General features: G+C 44.1%; 1 protein-coding gene across 2 annotated transcripts in view; it reads right to left on the minus strand.

The window, feature by feature from the left end:
* The window catches only part of LOC148048567 (mediator of RNA polymerase II transcription subunit 27), a 105,049-nt gene that overhangs the window by 49,713 nt on the left and 31,048 nt on the right, over positions 1 to 24,288 (minus strand). For both annotated transcript variants that reach the window (XM_087704665.1, XM_087704664.1), the window contains exon 3: positions 16,040 to 16,170. In XM_087704665.1, the coding sequence (XP_087560791.1) occupies positions 16,040 to 16,170 (131 nt within the window). The remainder of the gene's footprint in view (positions 1 to 16,039; positions 16,171 to 24,288) is intronic.

Consider the following 24,288-nt stretch of genomic DNA (forward strand, 5'->3'; position numbering starts at 1 on the left):
TTAACAGCCCTTCGCGCGCAATCCGATTAGGGCTGGAAAATGGTGCCAGCTTAATTGGAGGATTCAGTTCCGAAGAGGGACAAACAGCGTCGCTGATGCCTCCCAAGAGGGAAATTAGACGGAGAGACAAGGAGAGGATGGTTTTTGTCAAGGCCTTCATCAATCAAGTCTTCTTCGCGGTGTTTGTTACGCTGGCTCCGATTCAAGTGCTCCAGAATTGGCAGCTGGGACGTACCTGGGATGTTTCTATCCTCTTGTTTTTTATTTTTTTAAAAGGCAGGGTGAATAATGAACCTTGAAACACTCGCGTCCCTGCGCGGAATTATCAAGGAAGGATGATAGGGCAATCGGGGAGGGGGGAAGAGGAAATTTTGCTTATTACCCAGTGAGGGAGGGAGTAAACGGGCGTCCGTCGGAACCCAGGCGAGGAAGGAATCAAATTGAGGGAAACGAATCCGTGATTTGGGAAAAAGCAGCCCACTTGGGGAACCGGCTTAGAGCAGCTCTGTAAAAAATGTTAATATTGTTTTCCAATATCCTGCCGAAGGAAGAAATCCGAGCGCGAGCCTGCAAAAAAAAATCTACTTCTCAACCGCACGCACATACCAACCCCCCCACCCCCCACCCGCAAAAGATTGGTCAGTTCTCATGGAGACTCGGACAAAAATAGCTCCCTCGTTTTTCAGAGTTCTCCGACTTGCACGCGGAGAGATTAAGCTCAACACTAAACCGAGATTCAGGAGTCAATAACGGAGGATAATGTTCTGACCTAGACTTCCCCAGAAGCACAAAGCCGAGTCCTCGTCCTGATAAACCCCTTTTATTTAATCGACAGTGAATTCCTCTCCCGCAAAGTCCTTCCTCTCCCACCGTCTTCCAAGATAGTTCACAATTACCAACCTTGATCAGGTTTGGAGAGTGGCCAGGCCGATATCTTTCAGACTCCGCAATATTTGGCAAGAATGCAGGAAGGAACTAATTGTCTCTCCTGCAAACTCCACTCCCCTTTCGCTCCTCTTTTATTCACTATGGGAGAGGCCATTCACTGTCCACCTGTGGCCTTACTCCCAAGTCGACCCTTGTTCCTTAGCTGTTCCCTTCGTCTGGCAGCTCTGTGCATGCGCAAATTGGGAATAGGCTCCAGCTGTTCTTCTGCCTCACTGATGTCTGACTCCGAAGGCAGCTGATAATTGTCGGACGGCTCTGGCCCCCTCTCTGCCTCCGAAACAGAGATCTTGTCAGAGCCTTCCCCAGACTCCAGGACTGGCCCATCTTCCTCCCCAACCTCCTCACTGTCTCAATCCGCTGGGAGCTGAAGGGCCGCAACAGATAAGCGGTTTACAGAGTCAGCATACGGGAAGTTAGCTTATGACCACAGATTTGAGCCCCAAATCGATGTGGCTGAGTGTGATGTTTGTCAAATGCGTTTTGCCCCCGTTTCAGGACTTCTCTGGGCAGGGTTGTTAAGTGAATCCCTGCATGTTAAGTGAATCTGGCTTCCCACGTCAACTTTGCTGGTCAGAAGGTTGCAAAAGATGATCCCGTGAGCCTGGGATCACAACAGCCGTCGTGAATGTGAGTCAGTGTTCAAGCATCTGAAAGTACATGACAGTGAATTACATGACCCACCGGGGGTTCCTGAAATGGTCGTAAGTGTGAAGAATGGTCATAAATCACTTTTTTCAATGCTGAGGTAACTTCGAATGGTGGCTAAGCGAACTTTTGTTAAGTCAAGGACTGTCTGTCTTGCCCCCAGAAAACGGGGTCCTCATTTATTCACCTCCCCTTACAGAGCGGGCCTACAAATAGCTGTAAGCTGACATACCTTTCCATTAAATAACTTTTACGGATAAATTCATAGGGGTGGCATCGTAGCTCGAATGTGTCTTCTGCCGAAGCCACATCAGCCATCTGTTAATCGATAACGGCAGAAGAAAATGTATATTTTTCTGATATATTTTTTTACAGAAGCTTGTCTTTTTCTTTTTCTTTTTTTAAACAAATTTTAACCAAAACGTTAGCAGGCTGTAACCTTTAAAAGTCGGGGAAATCTCCCAAGAATGCAAAACAGTCTTAGCAGCTTAAAAGGTTCAGAGCTGCTTCTATCGATTGCAACGTCGTTTTCTGAGGAAAATTGACAATTTATCGGAGTTGTGAGTGTGCGCGTGGGGGCGTAACTAGGCTGTGTGTCTTTTTCCTTGAGAGTAATGTCAGAAGAAGAGTCTGTTGCAAACAGATGTTAACGGCTGAGTTTGGAAAGCCCTCATTCATTAAGGCTGTGTGACGTTTTCCAATCCATTTCGGAAAAATGGCTGCAGAGAGAGGGAGAGGGAGAGGGGGAGGGGGAGGGGGAGAGAGAGAGAGAGAGGGAGAGGGAGAGGGAGAGAGAGAGAGAGAGAGAGAGAGAGAGAGAGAGAGAGAGAGAGAGAGAGAGAGAGAAACACGGCAATCCTGCGAGAGATGCTGCGGCTTTAATGAGTCAATGAGATATGCAACATCGGGGGTCTCTCTTGTGCTCCTAGGGAACTTTGAAAATGTTGTGGCCCGCCAGCAGCCAGCAGAGCTGGTAGCAGAGTCGGACAGTGAAGAGGTTGGGGAGGAGCATGGGCCAGTCCTGGAGTCTGGGGACAAGGGCTCTGTGTCGGAGGCAGAGACGGGGCCGAGGCCGTCTGGCTGTGATCAGGTGCCTGCAGAGCTAGGCAGCAGTGAGGCAGAGGAACAGTTGGAGCCTGTTCCTAGTGTGCGCATGCACAGAGCTGCCAGAAGAAAAGAACAACTCAGAAATCAGGGTCGACTTGGGAGTGAAGCCACAGGTGAACGGTGAATGGCCCCTCCCATAGGAAATAAAAGAGGAGCGAAAGGGGAGGGGGCTTTTGCAGGAAACAATTCGTTTGTTCGTTTCAGGAGTGTGAAGATCTGTCTGTGAATCCTAGACTCTGTGCCAGCCTTCCTTTGCACAGCACCGCATTGGGAAAATATTTACATGGCTGCTTTCCAAGCTAGATAAGGTCTGTGGTCATAAATATTCCTTTGAAAGACTGTTTGCCAGGCCTTGGCTGAATGGGAGGAATTCACATTCGTTTAATAAAAGGGATTTCATCGGGACCAGGACTCTGCCTCATGCTTTTGGGGGGAGCCTAGGTCAGGACAGAAGAATAAAGGAGAATATTTCTAGCTCAGGGTTGAAAGGTGGGGTCTTCGGTGCTCTCTTAAGCTTGAGTGGCTTTCTTGCAAGACGTTTCACGACCCAACTAGGTAATGTCATCAGGGCTAGTAAGGAGAGTGCTGGTAAGGAGGATAAAGAGTGCTTACTAACCCTGATGATGTTATCAAGTTCTAGTCTTTCCTTAGGCATTAAAGTCAGCTGGGTAACTTTGGGCCAATCACCAGGAGGGGGTGAGTTCTAGTCCCACTTTAGGCCTGAATGCCAGCTGGGTGACTTTGGGGCAATCACCTGAAGAACAGTGAATTCTAGTTCCATGTTAGGCATAAAAGCCGGCTGGGTGACTCTGGGCCAATCACCAGGAGACTGGGAGTTCTAGTTCTTCCTTAGGCATTAAAGTCGGCTGGGTGCCTCTGGGCCAATCACCAGGAGACTGGGAATTCTAGTTCTTCCTTAGGCATTAAAGTCGGCTGGGTGACTCTGGGCCAATCACCAGGGGTCTAGGAGTTCTAGTTCTTCCTTAGGAATTAAAGTTGGCTGGGTGGCTTTGGGTCAATCGTCAGGAGACTGGGAGTTCTAGTCCTGCCTTAGGCATTAAAGTTGGCTGGGTAACTTTGGGTCAATCACCAGGAGATTGGGAGTTCTAGTCCTGCCTTAGGCATTAAAGTTGGCTGGGTAACTTTGGGTCAATCACCAGGAGATTGGGAGTTCTAGTCCTGCCTTAGGCAGGAAAGCCAGCTGGGTGATTTTGGGTCAGTCACTCTCCGTTAGCCCAGCCTACCTTACAGGGTTGTTGTTGTTGTGGGGAAAAACAGGAGGCAAAAGAAGCATTAGGTAGGTTCCCTGCCTGGAGTTATTTATAAAAATAACAACATCTGGTCACAAATAAATAAACAAATGTGATAATAAAAAAAAGTAAAATCCACTGATCCTCCCGTGTCCTTCCCACCCTGGTCTTAAACCTCACATTCCTCTTCCAGCACCGCTTGGTCCCCTGACCAATGTGGGACTTGACACACGGAGATTAAAAATGCCTCTTGCACGAGGCTCCCTGCTCCAAAGATGCTATTAGTCCATTTGCAATTCTATTAAGACAAAAAGGGCTGCGCTTTCCAGATGAATGATCTTGTTCCTGAGAAATCGCTGATACAGCTGGGAGCTGCGAGCCAGACAATTTTATAAGTCATAATTCAGAGACATATTTGCCCATCCAAAATAAATAAAAGCTTCTGTAGTAATGCTGGCCGGGAGTCGAACCAGAACAAAAATGACAAAAGCTCGCGGAGAGGGATGGAGCTGTAAAAAAAACCCACCAAGTTATCCATTAGCCCTCGACTCACAAATATCCATTTAGCCATTCTTTGAAGCGATAAAAGTGATTTATGACCCGTCCTCGCACTTACGACCGTCAGAGACACACGATGAAAATCCAGACTGGCCAACCAGCATGTTTTTACTGTGGTTGCCACGTCCTGGGCTCATCTAGGCATCGTCTGCGACCCTCGCAGCCGACTTCTGACGAGCAAAGTCAATTGGAGAAGACGGATTCGCTTAACGACGTGATTCACTTAACCGCTGCAGTGATTTGCATGGCAACCGTGGCACAACATTGTCATAACCTTGGGAACTCGCTTAAAACTGGCTTGCTTACCAACAGGAATTCTGGTGTCAGTTGTGGTTGAGGGCTACTTATCACATCCCTGTGGAGTCTGGAAAATTCTCACCATAATTATCCCATGAATTGCCTTTTAACAGATTAACAGAGTTGGAAGGGATCTTGTAGGTCATCTAGTCCAACCCCCATGCCCAAGCAGGAGACCCTACACCATTTCTGACAGACGGCAGTCCAGTCTCTTCTTGAAAGTTTCCAGGGATGAAGCTCCCACAACTTCTGAAGGCAACTTCTGTTGATTGTTCTCACTGTCAGAAAAATTCCTCCTTATTTCCAGGTTGAATCTCTCCTGGATCCGTTTCCATCCACTCTTCCTTGTCTGGCCTTCAGGTGCTTTGGAAAATAGCTTGATCCCCCCACTCCTCTCTGTGGCAGCCCTTCAAATATTAGAAGATGCTATCCTGTCTCCCCTGGTCCTTCTCTTCTCTAGACTAGCCATGCCTAGTTCCTGCAACCGTTCATCGTGTGTTTTAGCCTCCAGTCCCCTAATCATCCTGGTTGCTCTTCTCTGCGCTCTTTCTAGGGTCTCAACAGGATGCAATACTCTAGGTGTGGTCTTACTAAGGCTTTATAGAGTGGTATTAGTACCTCACTCGATCTAGATTGAATCCCTCTGTTAATGCAGGATAGGCTTTTTTTGGCTGCCGCCGCACACTACTGGTTCAAATTTAACTGGTTTAACTGGTTGTCCACTAAGACAGGACCTCAGGGACCACTAAATCCATAATTTTAAATCCTGCGGACCACTAATAAGAATTTTTTAAAAAGATAAATAGCATTTAGTGCAATATTTTAAAAAATGCAAATAATTTTTCTGCGGACCACCAAAATTTTCTCACGGACAGTTGCTTGGTGATTGCTGCACTAAGACTCCAAGATCCCGCTCGCAATTACTTGGAACCGCCTAGTTATTCTAGTAGGATTCTCTAACCCATTCTCACAAGCTCACGACCCATAGTAGAGGACTGGCAGAGCCTGAGGGCAGAGTCAAAAGAAGAATCAACTTGGAATCCCTACGCAGCCACAAGTGACTACAGCCCACACACCTGTTAGATGTCAAGGTCTCGTCAAACACGATGGACGAACATCACATAAGCAGGAGAAAGAAATCAATTCGACTGGAATTTAATGTGTCGCCTTGGTCTTTCATGCCCGGCATATACCGTGTTTCCCCGAAAATAAGACAGGGTCTTATTTTCTTTTGACCCCCAAAATAAGCACTTGACCTTATTTTCGGGGAGGTCTTATTATTTTTGAGGTGCAGGAGGAGGCGAGCGTGGTCACCTCAGGGCTGCTGCTGTGTTGCAATATTTTCGGGGAGGGCTTATTTTAGTGCATGTGCTCAAAAGCCCCATTGGGCTTAGTATCCGGGGAGGTCTTATTTTTGGGAAAACAGGGTACCTATTATCAGTAGCTGCTGCCACTAGTTGTACCAGCAATGCAACTTGAACCCTTGACGGGTGATCAGTGGCATCTCGTAACCACTCAAATCTCTCCAAAGGTGTTGAATTCGGAGTACGTTGCAAATCTGGGGAGGAAGTTTGGCAGAACGTATTGTATTGTATTGTATTGTATTAACGTGCCCGAAATCCAGAGAGTTGGTCCACCTAGCCATTGTACTAACTCCCCCTATTTAAGATTGCCGTTAGACTTCAGCGTGAAAACATTGACTGGCTGATACCCAAGCTGTTGGGTTACTTAATGCATCCTCTGCAGAAAATTATGTAGCAATGACTTCAAAGGCGGCTGGGGATGAGGTGGTGTTTATTGAAAAAGCAATCTGTGCTCCTTTTGGACATCAATGATTATTGCTAAGTGTCCAAAATCCCTTTCTTTTCTTTTTACAAAAAAAGAGCAAAGTGCATAAGCTTGCGATTCTCGCAGAGATCGCTAGGACTGACCATATTTTTCGGAGTATAAGACGCACCTTAGTTTTTGGGGAGGAAAATAAGAAAAAAAAAGATTCTGTCTCTGCCTACCAGCATCTGTGGGATTCATCTGGCTGGCGTCCTGTCAGTGTGTGAGAGAGTTGAGGGCTGTTTGGAAACGAACAGTATTTGCTGTGTGAGAAACAAGGAAGGTGAAGCAAGGAGCCTGGGCGTGGCTTGTTCTGTACTAAAGCTGCAGGCTGTGCTGATCTCTGAAACTAAAACTGAAAGTGAAACTTCTCTCCTCTGCTGAATTACCACCTTGGAAAACCTGATTTTGGTATTGCATATTTATTTCATGTGTTATGTTATATATAAAGAGATGCTATTGAATCCTGCTGAATCAGGATTAATTGTGTGTGCTTTCTAGATGTGATTGCCGCTGCAGACTCTGACATGTCCTTGCAGCAAATAGCGAACAGCCTGGTCAGCTTCAGAACATTATTGCAGCCGGATTCAGCAGGAGCAGCTGATTGGCGGGTGGATCAGCCTCCCGGAATATCTCCAGTCAGCTGTCCCAGGCTGCAGAGATTGCCAGAGACCATCGCCTCCTCCGTGCCTCGCATTCATTTTTGGCTACATTCAGTGTATAAGATGCACCCAAATTCTCACCCTCTTTTTTTGGGGAGGGGGAGTGTGTCTTATACTCCAAAAAATACGGTAATCAAGATTTAATCGCAGCTATCTTCAACTTCTGCCCCATCGCTTCCAACTGGCGATGTAGTTTTCTTGACATTTGAAGGGAGAAGACAAGAAACTTCAGGGGAACAGCGAAGTCACGAAGATATAACAAAATCTTGAAAGTACAGATCGCTCGCTGTCTCTTTTTGCAGCCTGATTTAAGTTAGGGTAGATCCTTTCTCTGTTTCGTCCTCTTTCCTCACCGGCTCTTTCCCTATCAGTTGTTAAGTTAGTCACACGGTTGTTAAGTGAATCTTGCTTCCCCATGGACTCTGCTGGTCAGGAGGTCGCAAAAGGGGATCGTGTGACCCCAGGACACTGCAACCGTCATAAATACTAAAGCAACGGTCGTAAATTCAGAACTCTACCTGTACTAAGCCCTGGATGTAACCATACTTAGCTGAGGATGAACTGAATCGTGGGGTTTTTTTTCCAAAGAATTTTTTATTTTTTTATTCTCTTACATACCCTTTTAAGAAGAACACAATGGTTATTCTTCTTTACATTTATCATTCTTATACATTTATTATTTCATTTAATAAGTTATAATGTAGAGTTTGGGTTGCTTTATTTACCATCCCTTCCTCCTTTTGTAACACCTCCTTATTTTCCCTTTCTTTTCTCCCTCCCTCCTCTGCTTTCTTCTTTCCTCCTCTCCTTCCCCTTCCTTCTTCCCTTCCTCCTACTCCTGCTCTTCCCCTTCCTACTCTCTCTACTTCTTTCTCTCCCTTCCACCCCCCTCTCCTTACCTCTTCTTTCCCTCCTCTCCTTCCCCTTCCTTCTTCCCTTCCTCCTACTCCTGCTCTTCCACTTCCTACTCTCTCTCCTTCTTTCTCTCCCTTCCATCCTCCTCTCCTTACCTCTTTCTTCTTTCCCCCGTCTTCCTTTCTTTCTCTCCTCCTCTCTCCCTTTCTTTTTCTATTATTGTTGATGTATATTTCAATACTCAGTTTATGCTTCCTTGGGATGGTATTTCCGCCAACCCAAATATAATTTAGTATCATTTCTTATTCCCTTACCTTCGCCAGTCTACCCTAGTTATGTTTAGCTGAATGGTGATTTAAAGGGTCAAACTGGACCCAGACTTAAAGGCTCCATCTAAGTTTGCTGTATCAAGATGATGTTTGCACGCTGACTTTCTCTTTCTGAAATTCCACCTACGGGGCGAAATGTCAAGGAGTCATACATCAACCTGCACTTATCAGGAAGAGCTGACAGTGAGCAGATCACCTTCCCAAAAAGGGATTTTAAAACGAAGGGCGGAAGGAGGGATTCCTTCCATGCTTCTGATGCCCCATGAATTTTGAATGCTCCCTGGCTAGCAGAAAAGTGCCATTTTCTTTGGAGGAGCCCGCTCTTGTGATTCAGTCTCGGATGGCACCCTGTTCTGGCTTGTAGGCCCCTCCAGCAGCTGAATCAGAGGAGGAGGTATGGGATTCAGGGCCACCATCAAGGCAACCTGAGAGCTGCGAGGGGGAAGAGAGAATGGAGCTGGCAGACAGAGAGAGAGAGAGGTCCATCAGCCCTCAGAAGGAGAGTGAACAGCCCCCAGGTCTGGAGGTGCCTGATGAGGATCAGGAGGTGTAGCTGGATCCACTGCCTGACGTGCAGAGGTGCAGACGGCAGAGGAGAGGAGAGCAGTGGAAATCTATGGGCCGGTTCTTGGGACGGAAGAGCCACTGCTGCTAGCGAAGGCCCACTCTAACTCTGGGGATAAAAGGCAGGTGGCGGAGATGAACGGATGTGGAAGAGGAGAGGAGCACAGTGGAAATCTATGGGCCGGTCCTTGGGGCGGAAAAACCACCGCTTCTAGCGAAGCCCCACCCTAGCTCTGGGGATAAAAGGCAGGGGGCAGAGATGAATAGATATGACAGAGGAGAGGAGCACAGTGGAAATCTATGGGCTGGTCCTTAGGACGGAAGAGCTGCTGCTGCTAGCGAAGGCCCACTCTAACTCTGGGGATAAAAGGCAGGGGGCGGAGATGAATGGATGTGGCAGACAACTATTCATCTTCCAGCAAGATGGAGTTGTTAGCCTCCGAGGGAAACTTTTTGTTGGGGGTGCCGGCATTCCTAATAAAGGGAATCTTTTGAGTTAACTTCAGTGGGCTTGTTGTGTTTAGAGAGTAGGGTCAAAACACGTAACGACAGTTTGTTTAGTGACTGTTTGAAGTTACAACTGGAAAAAGGGACTTAGGACTTAAGATCATGGTCATGGGATTCAAATTCAATCTTTCAGCAATGGACTCCTATTTATGACCGTCACAGTATCCCCAGGGGAATCACGTGATCCTCTTTTGCAACCTCCGGACAAGCCAAGTTGACAGGGAAAGCCAAGTTCGCTTAACAACCAACTTAACAATGGCAGCAATTCACTTAATATGAATCTGTGGCCGAGGATCTGAATTTTGATCATGTGACCATAGGGATGCTGCAACGGCTGTTAAAGTGTGAAAAAGTACTGTCTTAATTTTGAATGGTCACTCATCGAGGCTCCACATGTGGCCCTCCCAAGCTCCGTTTCCGCCAGCCGAGGCACCACGGGATGGTCCTTTGCTGTTTCCAGGATGGGCCAGATTTAAGCACCCTGCGTGTCACGGTTCTGAGGGATGCCCTAATTAGCTCATGAGCCTCAAGCCAAGTTTCAAAAGAAATCCAGTTATTTATTAGGAGCAACATGTTAGCACGTACCCGAGTGAATTCAATAGCAATAGCAATAGCAGTTAGACTTATATACCGCTTCATAGGGCTTTCAGCCCTCTCTAAGCGGTTTACAGAGTCAGCATATCGCCCCCAACAACAATCCGGGTCCTCATTTCACCCACCTCGGAAGGATGGAAGGCTGAGTCAACCCTGAGCCGGTGAGATTTGAACAGCCGAACTGCAGAACTGCAGTCAGCTGAAGTAGTCTGCAGTGCTGCATTTAACCACTGCGCCACCTCGGCTCTCTTCAGCTCTGGCCCACATAATTTACAGCCCAACTATGACCCTGTTTCCCCCCTCACATTCTCCAATAGAAAACACACCTCTCCAGCTGGCTCTGGTAATCTGAGATACAGCCTTGAGAAAGGTACGTGTGGAATGTGTTTCTGGTTGTAGCTGCCGAGCTGCTCCATCAGTTCTCCCCCCCACCCCCTCCTGCCTATGGCAACTTGAGAGCAGGCCAAGAATGCTTTATGAGTTGACACTGCGGGCTGGATGCGGCCCGCGGGCCTTGAGTTTGACATCCCTGATATAGACTGAGCCAACTCGTATCATTCTTCAAAAATCAATTCTGTTATTTTTTGCACTCGCTAATTTAATGTCCCGAAAATACAATCATGCGAGGAACGGCACGATAAGCCGCACGAGCAGGATATCAAAAGCATCTCCTTTCATACCCCACATTATTGGAAAATGATCTCTTCCTTATTAATGCAATTCCCCTTTTGTATAAAAAAGGGATCTCCATCTCGAAAAAAGCACACAGTATTTTAATCTTTAATTATATTAACTCTTCCAGGGAGAAGGGGAGACCGAGGCCTGTGGATTATTCTTTTATTGCATATTATCTCGGCGGTGCTTAATGAATATTGTTACTTAATGCGGCATTTGCCAGTAAGGGTCTGTGAGTGCGAGAGAAAGAGAGGGAAAGAAAGAGAGAAAAGCCAAAAATCAGTATTGTAGTAAAGACATTTAGAAGAGTCGAAGTTATAACTCGAAGTTTAGCTTTCTTTGGTCTCTCTGGAATAGAAATCTTTACTTTGTCACATATTATTTGCAACTTTTTTTTTGCGACGGTTGTTTGCGCTCACAGTTAGGATTGTACAAAATTCCTACAAAGTTCTACAGATAGAGGAAGGCAACACAGGACCAATTCTATCTATAAATTTCTATCCATCCATCCATCCATTAATCCCTTCTATCTATTTGTAAAATCTATCTGTATTCTGGCTGTCTGTCTATTTATCCCTCTGTTCTATCCTTCCAGCCAGCCACCCACCCTTCTATCTATCATCTATCTATCTATCTATCTATCTATCTATCTATCTATCTATCTATCTATCTATCTATCTATCTATCATCTATCATCTCAATCTATCTTTCTATCTATCTACAGTATCTCATCTATCTAGCTATATCTTTCTTTCTTTCTTTTTCTATCTACCGTATCTCATCTGTCTATCTATCATCTATCTATTTATATATCATCTATCTATCTTTCTATACAGTATCTCATCTATCTATCTATGTATCATCTATCAATCTATGTTTTTATCTATCTACAGAATCTCATCTATCATCTATCTATCATCTATCTTTCTATCTACAGTATCTCATTTATCTATCTATCTATCTCATCTATATATTTATCTATCATCTATTTATCTTTCTATCTACAGTATCTCATATCTATCCATCCATCCATCCATCCATCCATCCATCCATCCATCCATCCATCTATCTATCATCTATCATCTATTTTTCTATACAGTATCTCATCTATCTACCTACCTACCTACCTACATCTATCAATCTTTCTATCTACATTATCTCATCTGTCTGTCTATCTATCATGTATCTATTTATATATCATCTATCTTTCTTTCTATCTACAGTATCTCATATCTATCTATCTATCTATCTATCTATCTATCTATCTATCTATCTATCATCTACCATCTATCTATCGTTCTATACAGTATCTCATCTATCTACCTACCTACCTACCTACCATCTATCAATCTTTCTATCTACATTATCTCATCTGTCTGTCTATCTATCATGTATCTATTTATATATCATCTATCTTTCTTTCTATCTACAGTATCTCATATCTATCTATCTATCTATCTATCTATCTATCTATCTATCTATCTATCTATCTATCATCTATCTATCTATCTATCATCTACCATTTATCTATCTATCTATCATCTATCTATCTATCTATCTATCTATCATCTATCTATCTATCTATCATCTACTATCTATTTTCTATACAGTATCTCATCTATCTACCTACTCATCTACCTACCTACCTACCTACCTACATCTATCAATCTTTCTATCTACATTATCTCATCTGTCTGTCTATCTATCATGTATCTATTTATATATCATCTATCTTTCTATCTACAGTATCTCATATCTATCTATCTATCTATCTATCATCTACCATCTATCGTTCTATACAGTATCTATCTACCTACCTACCTACCCTCTATCAATCTTTCTATCTACATTTTCTCATCTGTCTATCATCTATCTATTTATACATCATCTATCTATCTTTCTATCTACAGTATCTCATATCTATCTATCTATCATCTATCATCTATCATCTATCTATCTATACAGTATCTCATCTAGCTATCTACTTATCTACCATCTATCAATCTTTCTATCTACATTATCTCATCTCTCTCTCTCTCTTCCATCTGTCTTTCCATCTATTGATGCAGAAGAAATTCTCCAGGTTTTTACCGACAGGCCCAGCTGTACTTTGCCAAAAGAAAGAAAGAAAGAAAGAAAGAAAGAAAGAAAGAAAGAAAGAAAGAAAGAAAGAAAGAAAGAAAGAAAGAAAAAAAGAGTGCTCACAAGTATAGATTAATCTACTTCAGGTTGATATGACCATGGAAAAGCTCAGAAGGATTCTTTATTACGGCCAATGACACATTACAGACATAAAACGAGCATTAGTTGAGAAATTAATTAAGCATGCCAATCTAACGGCTGCACGCCTTGCGTATTACATGACAAAAATTTGGCTCCACTCAGAGAGAGAATTATTGGAATCCAAGAGTGATCGCTGCATATAAAACCGATCAGAATGACTTAAAATTTTTTGATGAAGTGGAAGGCTATCAGCTCAAGGTGGAAAGCGACATAAAACAGATGGATCTATTCTCCACTGAATTTGGTTCCTGAACACTTTTACAATCTGAAGAAGTAGTTTCCGACTCTCATCTCCGGAGACAATCAAAAGAGAGGGAAAAGTCACAGCCCTTGGAGGGTTATTTTTTGCAGGGGAGAAAAAGAGAGAAGAAAAGAGCAAAGAAAGGAGAGGAGGGGAAACCTCAGCCCATTTCAAGGAATGATACTGACTGGGTTGAGGTTGGATCAGTGCTGATTCCAGGGGAAATTTTCATAAATAAAGCCTTTACTGGCTATATAAATTGATTACATGAATACATAAATATATTTTAAGGCCAGAATTGAGATATCTATCAGTCCATCCATCCATCTCTCCCTCTATCTGTCTGTCTCTGTCTGTCCCTCACCCCAATCCTAACCAACCATCCATCCATCCATTTATCTATCATATCTCTCTCTCACACACACATCAAATCTATCAATCTACCTACCAATCCATCCATCATTCCATCCCTCCCTCCCTCTATCTCTCTGTCTGTCAAACCCATCCCATCCATCCATCCATCTCACACAAACACACATATCTAATCCATCTATTGATCCATCTACCAATCCATCCATCCACCCATCTCTCCCTCCCTCCATCTCTCTGTCCGTCACACCAATCCCATTCATCCATCCATCTCTCTCTCTCACACATATCTAATCTATCGATCAATCTACCAATCTATCCATCCCTCCATCCATTCATCCATCTCTCCCTCCATCTCTCTGTCCGTCACACCAATCCCATCCATCCATCTCTCTCACACACATATCTAATCTATCTATCCATCTACCAATCCATCCCTCCATCCATCTCTCTCTTCCTCCATCTCTCTCTCCATCACACCAATCCCATCCATCCAACCCCCTTTCGCACACATATCTATCGATCCATCTACCAATCCATCCATCCATCCGTCCATCCATCTCTCCCTCCCTCCATCTCTCTGTCCATCACACTAATTCCATCCATCCATCTCTCTTTCCCTCTATCTTAGTCTGTCCATCACACCAATACCATCCATCCATCCATCCATCCATCCATCCATCCATCATCTCTCTCTCGCACCACACATCAAATCTATTTATCGAACTACCCACCCACCCACCCATTTTAACACATCTCTCGTTCATGGCACATCTCTCTCTTTTCATCCATCTATCCATTCATCCATCCCACTCATCGGTCTATCTGTCTATCTTTTTATCTATCCACCCCCCCACCTATTCATCCATCCATCCATCCCCCATCCATCCATTTATGTCTCTGATTCATGACACCCCTTCCCTCTCTCTCCCTCCCTCCCTCTCTCTCGTTTTTTATTTATTGTTTTAAGGATTTCTATCACGTTTTCATTATAGTTGCCTCGGCGAGATGCTCGGCATAGAAGTTTGATCCTTTCCTAACAAAAAACAGGAAGGGGGGCTAACCAAAGATTTGGAAAATCTGCTTGTCTGGATCGCATGGTTCAACCATAAAATGGGGGCACCACTTGCCCAACTCCCCCCCTTGCTTTCAAACTATGATGAAACCTGGTTATGTGGGCTGTCAAATTTCAAGATCCAATCACAGACGTTCTACAGCGCTCCCAAAACCTCCGAAGACAGCGCTAGAAACCGAAAAGCAATTCCACAAAATTTTCCTCTTATTCCCTCTTCTCCCGGGTCTCTCATTCCTCCCACCCCACAGACACCACCACCCCCCAAAAAAGTGCCAAAGTCTCCTTGTTGTTATCACGTCCCGACTGGAGGATTCTCAACCAGACAAAACCTATTTCCTCACCCGGCAGGGAAATCCGGGGGGAACGAGCAGCTCATCTCGGAGTTTTAAGCAATTATTTAATTTCACCCGTCGTTCCATTTTTCTTGTCAGCCTGATGGAGAATAATGAGCAGATCGGAAGAGACGGAGAGAAGCTCGCTAACAAAGCACGGAGCCGGCTTTGTCGGGGTGGGAAGGATGGCTGGAAAAAAAAATCACACATGCATGGACGCACCCATGGCAATCCGTCCGTCTGCAAATGACGACAGCTAGGTGGAAAACTGGAAAGAAATGGAGACTATGTCCATGGATGCCCTTGGCCCATCTCAAGGGCTTCCAGAAAGGGGCTTCATATGTCACAGAGATGCAGCAGGACCCTCTATTCACAGTGTGCCCCCCCACAACAGGTTGACCCAATTCCCACATTGCACCAAGCTGGTTTGGTCTAATGAGGAAGGCAACAGGCTAGAAACTGGCAAATTGAGAATCCTAATCCAGACTTAGCCATGAAAGCTGGCTGGGTGACTTTGCAACAATCACCAGGAGAAGTTGAGTTCTAGTCCTGCCTTAGGCATAAAAACCAGCTGGGTGACTTTGTATCAATCACCAGGAGACGGGGAGTTCTAGTCCTGCCTTAGCCACGAAATCCAGCTGGGTGACTTTGCACCAATCACCAGGAGACGGTGAGTTCTAGTCCTGCCTTAGGCGTAAAAACCAGCTGGGTGACTTTGTATCAATCACCAGGAGACGGGGAGTTCTAGTTCTGCCTTAGCCACGAAATCCAGCTGGGTGACTTTGTACCAATCACCAGTAGGCTGTGAATTCTAGTCCTGTCTTAGGCCCGGAAGCCACCAGCACACCTGACCCACCAAAACCAGGATTCCATTTGTAAATCAGATTTCATTCACACATGCACACACGTTGGGATACTTACTGAGGTGGTAACACCAAGGTGGTGGGCTGAGTCTTTGGCCTTCGCTTGGCGGAAACCCCCATTTGGTTCGCTGACCTCTTCAATGACTGCTGATTCAGAAGACCAGAGGCCAGGCCGGTGTGATATTGCAGCTGGAAATAGGAAGACGCACAATAAATGCTCATGAGGTCGATGGGCAGAATTCTAGGAAAGAATCAGGGGTACTTTCATCTTACATTTGGTAGTAGCAACAACACTTTCCATTGGAAACATTGTACTCTAAGAGTAGGATAGCTTGTTTGGTCCAATGGTTAAGGCACCCGGCTAGAAAGTGGGACACCGTGAGTTCCAGTCCCACTTTACGCATAAAAACTGGTTGGATGATTTTGGACCAACACCAGGAGACTGGGAGTTCTAGTCCCACTATAGGCCTGAACGCCAGCTGGGTGACTTTGGGCCAATCACCAGGAAACGGTGAGTTCTACTCCTGCCTTAGGCATGAAAGCCGGCTGGGTGACTTTGGGCCAATCACCAGGAGACCGTGAGTTCTAGTCCCACTTTAGGAATAAAAACTGGTTGGATGAGTTTGGGCCAACACCAGGAGACTGGGAGTTCTAGCCCCACTTTAGGCATAAAAGCTAGCTGGGTGACTGGGTTAATCACCAGGAGACTGGGAGTTCTAGTCCCACTTTAAGCATAAAAGGTGGCTCGGTGATTTTGGGCCAGTCACTCACTCTCAGCACTGCTCACCTCAACAGAGTTATTTTGGGGGAAATAGAAGGAGGGAGGAGAATTAGGTTTGTTTGCCAACTTGAAAATAAAATAAATAATAATAATAAAAGTAAAAATAATAAAGCAGAATACCAAAAAATAAAAATAAATAATGACAACAGAAGAGCAGTTAGTCAGTCAAGGTGATGGAACTAGCAGGCAAGTCAAAATGAACAACTCCTCTCATTAGAAATATATATATATGATAAAGGAGATATACATGTACATATACATATACATATACATATACACATACATACATACATACATACATACATACATACATACATACATACATACATACATACATGATAAAGGAAGAGAGCCTGTGGCTTAGTGGCTAATATAACTGCCTAACATATAAAACAGCCCAGATTCAAATCCCAGTAGGGGCATGGCTAGCTGATGAGAGCTAAATAGCTTGAAATAGATCTATACTAGTCTCCCTTTATTTATTTATCAGGACAAATGCAACACAAAAGTAACAAAGGCAACATTAAAAAAATGGCTTTCTGCCTGGATGGCTCCTGGGGTGAGTCGAAAGACAGAAAAGGGAAGCAGTATGCTCCCTCACATATGACACAATACACACACACACACATATACATTTGCAAAATGTACAGCAACTCTCAATGGAAGACCCTGTTGGACTTTTGGCAAAGATGGAGAAAAAAAAACTTTACCAAAATATGACGTGTGGATTTGAAGATTGGTAAAAATGACTCACCGTTTGAAAATCGGATACGATAGTAGAATTCTAAACTGCAAGATTCATTTAAGCTTCATTTATACCATTTGCAAAAGAAGTTGCAAGTGAGTTTTGGGGGTTTATTTCTGTCTTTTTGTTTCTTTTCATTCCTATGCTCTTTTTCTTTATTATTTCTCTTTCTCCATTCCTCTTTCTGACTATTTATGTTCCTTTCTTTCTGTTTTTAAAAGGTAAATGTAAAGGTTCCCTCTGCACATCTGTGCTAGTTGTTCCCAACTCTAGGGGGCGGCACTCATTTCAGTTTCAAAGCCGATGAGCCACCGCTGTCTGAAGACGTCTCCGTGGTCATGTGGCCGGCATGACTCAACACTGAAGGCGCACGGAACGCTGTTACCTTCCCACCAAAGGTGGTTCCTATTTTTCTACTTGCATTTTTTACGTGCTTTCGAACTGCTAGGTTGGCAGAAGCTAGGATGAGTCACGGGAGCTCCCTCCGTTATGCGACACTAGGAATTCGAACTGCCGAACTTTCTGATTGACAAGCTCAGCGTCTTAGCCACTGCGTCAGTTTATTTTTTACATTCTATTGAAATATAGATATTTCTTTTAATGTCTATTAACTAATATCTGTTAAAAAAAATAGTGTTAAATTAAAAAGAACGAGGGATGTACAAACACCAATAACAGCCAAAGGGCCTCTTTTTATTTCATTCATTTGCTTCCTCAAGCCAGGCATGGAAAGGATTTTGGCCCAGAAATTTGATACTTCCTTCCAAAAAAAAAAAGGTGCCATTTGATGCCACCCAAAGCATTTTGCCTCCAGAAGAAACAGACGCCATCGGCCAGATGGTTATTCTGGGGTCTCTCTGGCCAAACATTCCTACGCTTCGTCTGGGAAACTGAAGGACTTTCCGCAACCAGCATGATCATCAGCAAGTGACTGAGAAGATGACACCAGGGCTCGTGTTCAAATGTCCTCTGCAGACATGTTCATCAAGGGAAGATGGACAATTTTATTTGGGAAAGACCCGGCCTTGTCTCTGGAGATCAGGAGCTTCGCTGGGTTCGGTCTACAAAAAAAGCTTTGCAAGCAGAGGCCACAATGCATGGAGGGATGGATAGAGCGAGCTATAGCTAGATGTAGAGATATAGATCTGTATGTGTCTGTCTGTCTATCTATCTATCATTATAGATTGATGATATATCAAGATTAGATATAGATTGATAAGATATAAATTCATAAGATAAGACAGACAGATCTGTCTGTCTATCATTATATCTTTATCTATCTATCATCTAATCTCTCTCTCTCTGCTCGTCTATCTACATCTATCTGTGTGTCTATTGATCTCTTTGTCTGTCTGTCTCTCTATCTTTTACCTCTCTACCCATCCATCTCATTGTATCTTTATCTATTTATCCTATCTATCCTATCTATCTATCTATCTATCTATCTATCTATCTATCTATCTATCTATCTATCTATCCATCCATCCATCCATCCATCCATTTAATCTCTCTCTCTGCTTGTCTATCTATGTCTATCTGTGTGTCTATTAATCTCTTTGTCTGTCTCTCTCTCTCTACCTATCTTTTATCTCTCTACCCATCCATCTCATTATATCTTTAGCTATCTATCATCTTATCTATCTATCTATCTATCTATCTATCTATCTATCTATCTATCTATCTATCTATCTATCATCTATCTATCTATCTATCTATCTATTATCTAATCTCTTTCTCTCTGCTTGTCTATCTATATCTATCTGTGTGTCTATTGATCTCTTTGTCTGTCTGTCTCTCTACATTTTATCTCTCTACCCATCCATCTCATTATATCTTTAGCTATCTATCATATCTTATCTATTTATCTATCTACCTACCTACCTACCTACCTATCTAATCTCTCTCTCTGCTTGTCTATCTATATCTATCTGTGTGTCTATTGATCTCTTTGTCTGTCTGTCTCTCTACCTATCTTTTATCTCTCTACCCATCCATCTCATTATATCTTTAACTATCTGTCTTTCTGTCTTTTTACTTGTCTATCTACAGTATATCTATTGATCTATTTGAGTGCCTACCTACCGATCTACTATTATCTTATCTATCTGTCGAATTCATATATTTGTCTTTCTGTCTGTCTCTCATATCCTTGTCCATCTGTCTGTCTATCCATCTCTATCTACTTGTCTGTCTGTGTTTGTCTGTCTATTTATCTATCTATCATCTATCTTTCTATCATCTATCTATCTATCATCTATCTATCTATCATCTATCTATTTTTCTTTCTTTCTTTCTTTCTTTCTTTCTTTCTTTCTATCTCTTATCCATCCATCTCATTATATCTTTGTCTGTCTGTCTGTCTGTCTACTTGTCTATCTATACGTGTCTATTGATCTATTTGTCTGCCTGCCTACCTAAAAAAAAGCAATTCATCACCTGCTCCAGAGCTCAGACTGGAGATGCAGGGGCAGAGATGATTATTACCAGGACTTACAACCAGTCATAGAAGCGACTGTTCTAAGTTTTTTTTTTTTTAAATCCGTATTTATATTTTCTATTTCTGAACCGCCCGTTTCCCTCCATAGCACTGTTACAACCGCCCTGAAAAAAGGACTTTTCAAACTGGTCCTCACACTTCAAACCATTCAACCGAGCCTGCTTTTTCTTTTTTTTCTTTTTGGAAGAGTAGCCATAAACTTAAGGGACAAACTAATTAGTGGAAATGCATGTTCTTTTGGCTAATACCGATTCTCAGTCAGTAATTTAGAGGCCTTGGAGAGAGTTACTAACTTTATTTCTCTCCTCATTCCTCGGTTTTTGGGGGTTTTTTGCCAAATATTTAAGCACACAGGGACACCCCGTAGAAGTCTTCCTTCCAATTTGGAGAAAATCAAGCCGATAGCAATCTCGAGAGTCAGCACGTGTCCCATTGAAAGAGCCTTCATCATTTAAGGGACTTGGAAATGGCTGGTTGGACCAATCCAAAAATGATAAATTAACTGCTCCCGGTTTTCTTAACTATACGGGCCACATAATCGGAAGCTCAATTAAGATAATGCGCGGATTACACATTTGCAATTACAATTTTGGAGCTGGAGAGCAGAGGGAGGAAAACAACTGGGACCATTAAAGTAATGGATTGTGATTCGTCACAGGCCTACGAGTGCTCGGGGAAGATGGCTTAAGAGGGAATGCCAGAATAGGAGAGGATGGAAGGAAGCTTGTTGGTGCATATGGTTCCACCACAAAACCGCGTTCGACTAAAGCGCGCTCGACAAAACCACATAGCTGACGTCATCACAGGGCGACAACAGCACGGAGACAGAAGCACGCTGTAAACGCTAAACCTAAAATTAACCCCTAAACCTAAACCTAACCCTTAACCTAACCCTAACCCTTAACCTAACCCTAAAGCTAACCCTAAACCTAACCCTAACCCTAACCCTTAACCTAACCCTAACCCTTAACCTAACCCTAAACCTAACCCTAAACCTAACCCTTACCTTAAGTTGAATCGGCTTGCTTTCAAAGCGCTATTTAAAGCGCCCTTCTTTCTCCGCGCTCGCTGTTGTCGCCCTGTTGATGATGTCAGTGACGCGGTTTAATCGGGCACGCTTTAGTCGAGTGCGGTTTTGTCGTGCCACGGGTGCATATAGATGTTGACTGGAAATTTTTAAAAAAATGAAACCCCAGTGTTGTTAATCTGAACTTCTTAATGCCCTCTGAGTTTGGCTGTTTGCAGACATTTCATGGCCCAACTAGGGAACATGATCAGTGCTATCGAGTGCGGCTTGCTCCCTGTTTATATACAGTAGCTCTGAGCTCCATTCCAGCCTACTGAAGCAGGGTAAAACACAACTTTGACTACACCGGCAAGGTAGATTTCTCTTCTCTTTAATATCCTTGTCTAGGTTTTCAGCAGTTTTCCTAAGTCGTTCTAGTAGTCGAATGTCTCATTTGGAAGGGTTTCAAGCTTAGGTATTTCTATTTAGAATAGAACAGCAGAGCTGGAAGGGACCTTGGAGGTCTTCTAGTCCAACCCCCTGCTCAGGCAGGAAACCCTACACCACTTCAGACAAATGGTTATCCAACATCCAAAAACCTCCAGTGTTCGAGCATTCACATCTTCTGGAGGCGAGTTGTTCCACTGGTTAATTGTTCTCACAGTCAGGAAGTTTCTCCTTAGTTCTAGGATGCTTCTCTCCTTGATTAGTTTCCATCCGGTGCTTCTTGTCCTGCCTTCAAGTGCTGTCTTGTTATATGTTGTCTTGTTATATGATACTGTTCTGATGCAGGCATGAAGCAAACTCCTTGTCCTGACAAAAAACTCTTTTATTAATTGACTGTGAATTCTGCTCACTCACATCCAGCAAAGTCTTTCAAGGGAAGATTTACAGTCACAGACCTTATCTGGCTTGGAGAGCTGCCAGGCTGATCTCTGCAGAACTTGGCAAGGAGTCTCAGAGAGTCACTAACCAATTAAGTGAACTAATTGTCTCCTGCAAACTCCACTCCCCTTTTGCTCCTCTTTTATTTCCTCTGGGAGGGGCCATTCATCATCCACCTATGGTCTTACTCCCAAGTCGACCCCTGTTCTTTAGCTGTTCCCTTCGTCTAGCAACTCTGCGCATGAGCACACTGGGAACAGGCTCCAGCTGTTCTTCTGTCTCACTGATGTCTGACTCCAAAGGCAGCTGATAACCGTCAGACGTCCCTGGCCCCCTCTCTGCCTCCGGCACTGAGCCCTCATCAGAGTCTTCCCCAGACTCCAGGACTGGCCCATCTTCCTCCCCAACCTTCTCACTGTCCGAATCTGCTCCAGCTCAGCTGGCGGGCCATGACAGGAGGCAAGTTGTTCCACTGATTAATATTTAAAAACAGAAGGTATTTTTTGTTGGGTGGCCAAGCCCTCTTGATTAAAAAAATCTTTGTTAATCATGTAGGACACCCCCCCACACACACACACAAGTCTTTGGCTTCCAGAAACAGAGATCCCACTGTCAAGAGCTGTTAAGAGCCCATTAAATATTTACCAAGCCATCTTTATAATGGGGGAAAAAGGTCAAAGTTAATAAATCGGATGGGCAGGTCCTCTCCAACCTGATTTATATATTATTTAACGTGCCCAGCAACGTGCATGCTGTATTTTAGAGAGGGGCTCCTTCCTTTTCTGCTGGAGATGTTGTCTGAGCCCGCGGGACCTCTGGCAAATTCCCTGGACTGCAACCAGTTTAGTCAACCCAATCCGTAACATAGAAGGCCCAATACGCAAAAGTATTTAGCTGGGCTGTATTTCATTGTTGTTTAAAGAGTTCTGTGACATAATCACTTCCCCAAGTGCTAAGATTCCACACTTAAGGATGTCTAGGGGGGAATTTGGAGGCAGCTTTAGGACTGTGTGGAAATGTAAACAAGGAAGCCAGCATAAATTCTGTTTTTAAATGTTAAATCAGTGGAACAACTTGCCTCCGGAAGCTGTGAATGCTTCAACACTGGAAGTTTTAAAGAAGATATTGGATAACCAGTTTGTCTGAAAGGGTGTAGGGTTTCTTGCCTAAGCAAGGGGTTGGGCTAGAAGACCTCCAAGGTCCCTTCCAACTCTTCTCTTCTCTTCTTATTCTTATTCTCTTTTATTGGAAGCAATTCAAACCAACAGCTACCACTGAAGGAATCCTAATAATCCTGCCAGGAATTCTGTTAAGGACTATTCTCGCAAATCAAGAACTGGCATCTTATGCCACCCCCCCACCCATTGGCCTGTCAATTCTCTGCCATGCCGTCGCCTCCGAAACAGATCAAAGAGACCTGGAGCTGTTCTGACCGAGGCTTCCCAAGAGCATGAAGAAACAAAAACCTATTTTATTAATTTCTTGTGAATTCTGCTCATTCACATCCAGCAAAGTCTTTCGAGGGAGGATTTACGATCACAGACCTTATCTGGCTTGGAGAGCTGCCAGGCCGATCTCTGCAGAACTTGGCAAGGAGTCTCCGAGAGTCACGAACCAATGAAGCGAACTAATGGTCTCTTGCAAACTCCACTCCCCTTTTGCTCCTCTTTTATATCCTCTGGGAGGAGCCATTCATCGTCCCCCTGTGGCCTTACTCCCAGGTCGACTCCTGCTATTTAGCTCTTCCCTTCGTCTGGCCATTCTGCGCATACGCACACTGGGAACAGGCTCTAGCTGTTCTTCTGCCTCACTGACGTCTGACTCTGAAGGCAGCTGATGTGGCATATGGCCCTGGCCCCCTCTCTGCCTCCAACACAGAGCCCTCATTAGAGCCTTCCCCAGATGCCAAGACTGGCCCATCTTCCTCCCCAGCCTCCTCACTGTCTGAATCTGCTGCTAGCTATGCTGGCCGCTGGCGGGCCACAATAGGAGCAGAACAATTTGTGCCTTGTCTTTTGCCATCTTCTTCCAATGAAAAACAAGTTATGCGCCCGTTCTCTGCATACCTACAATGTCGGATCGTGTGGATGTGCATCCCTAATCATCCTCAATGGTAAATTTGAAAGGGCTTGCAAAAATGCTAAAGGGGATGGGGGAGATTCGAATTGCAATTTACCTTATCCCTTTTGCTCAGTCCTGTCACTCTGAATCAGCCACAGCCAATCAGATTCCCCCAAGGAATCTTATTATAGCAAATTTCTGGGGAGAGAGAGCGCGAGAGAGAGAGAGATAGCTCCGGGAATCCCTAAACACCTGCTATGTAATTCTCTATTGATGTTGCCATTGTGGACTTCTTCAGAACAGATTTAACCTGAGCGTCTACGGTGGACCAC

This window comes from Thamnophis sirtalis, unplaced genomic scaffold, assembly GCF_051295495.1.
Source record: "Thamnophis sirtalis isolate CommonGarterSnake01/CBP01778 unplaced genomic scaffold, rThaSir2_p1.2 scaffold_2, whole genome shotgun sequence".
NCBI lineage: Eukaryota > Metazoa > Chordata > Lepidosauria > Squamata > Natricidae > Thamnophis > Thamnophis sirtalis.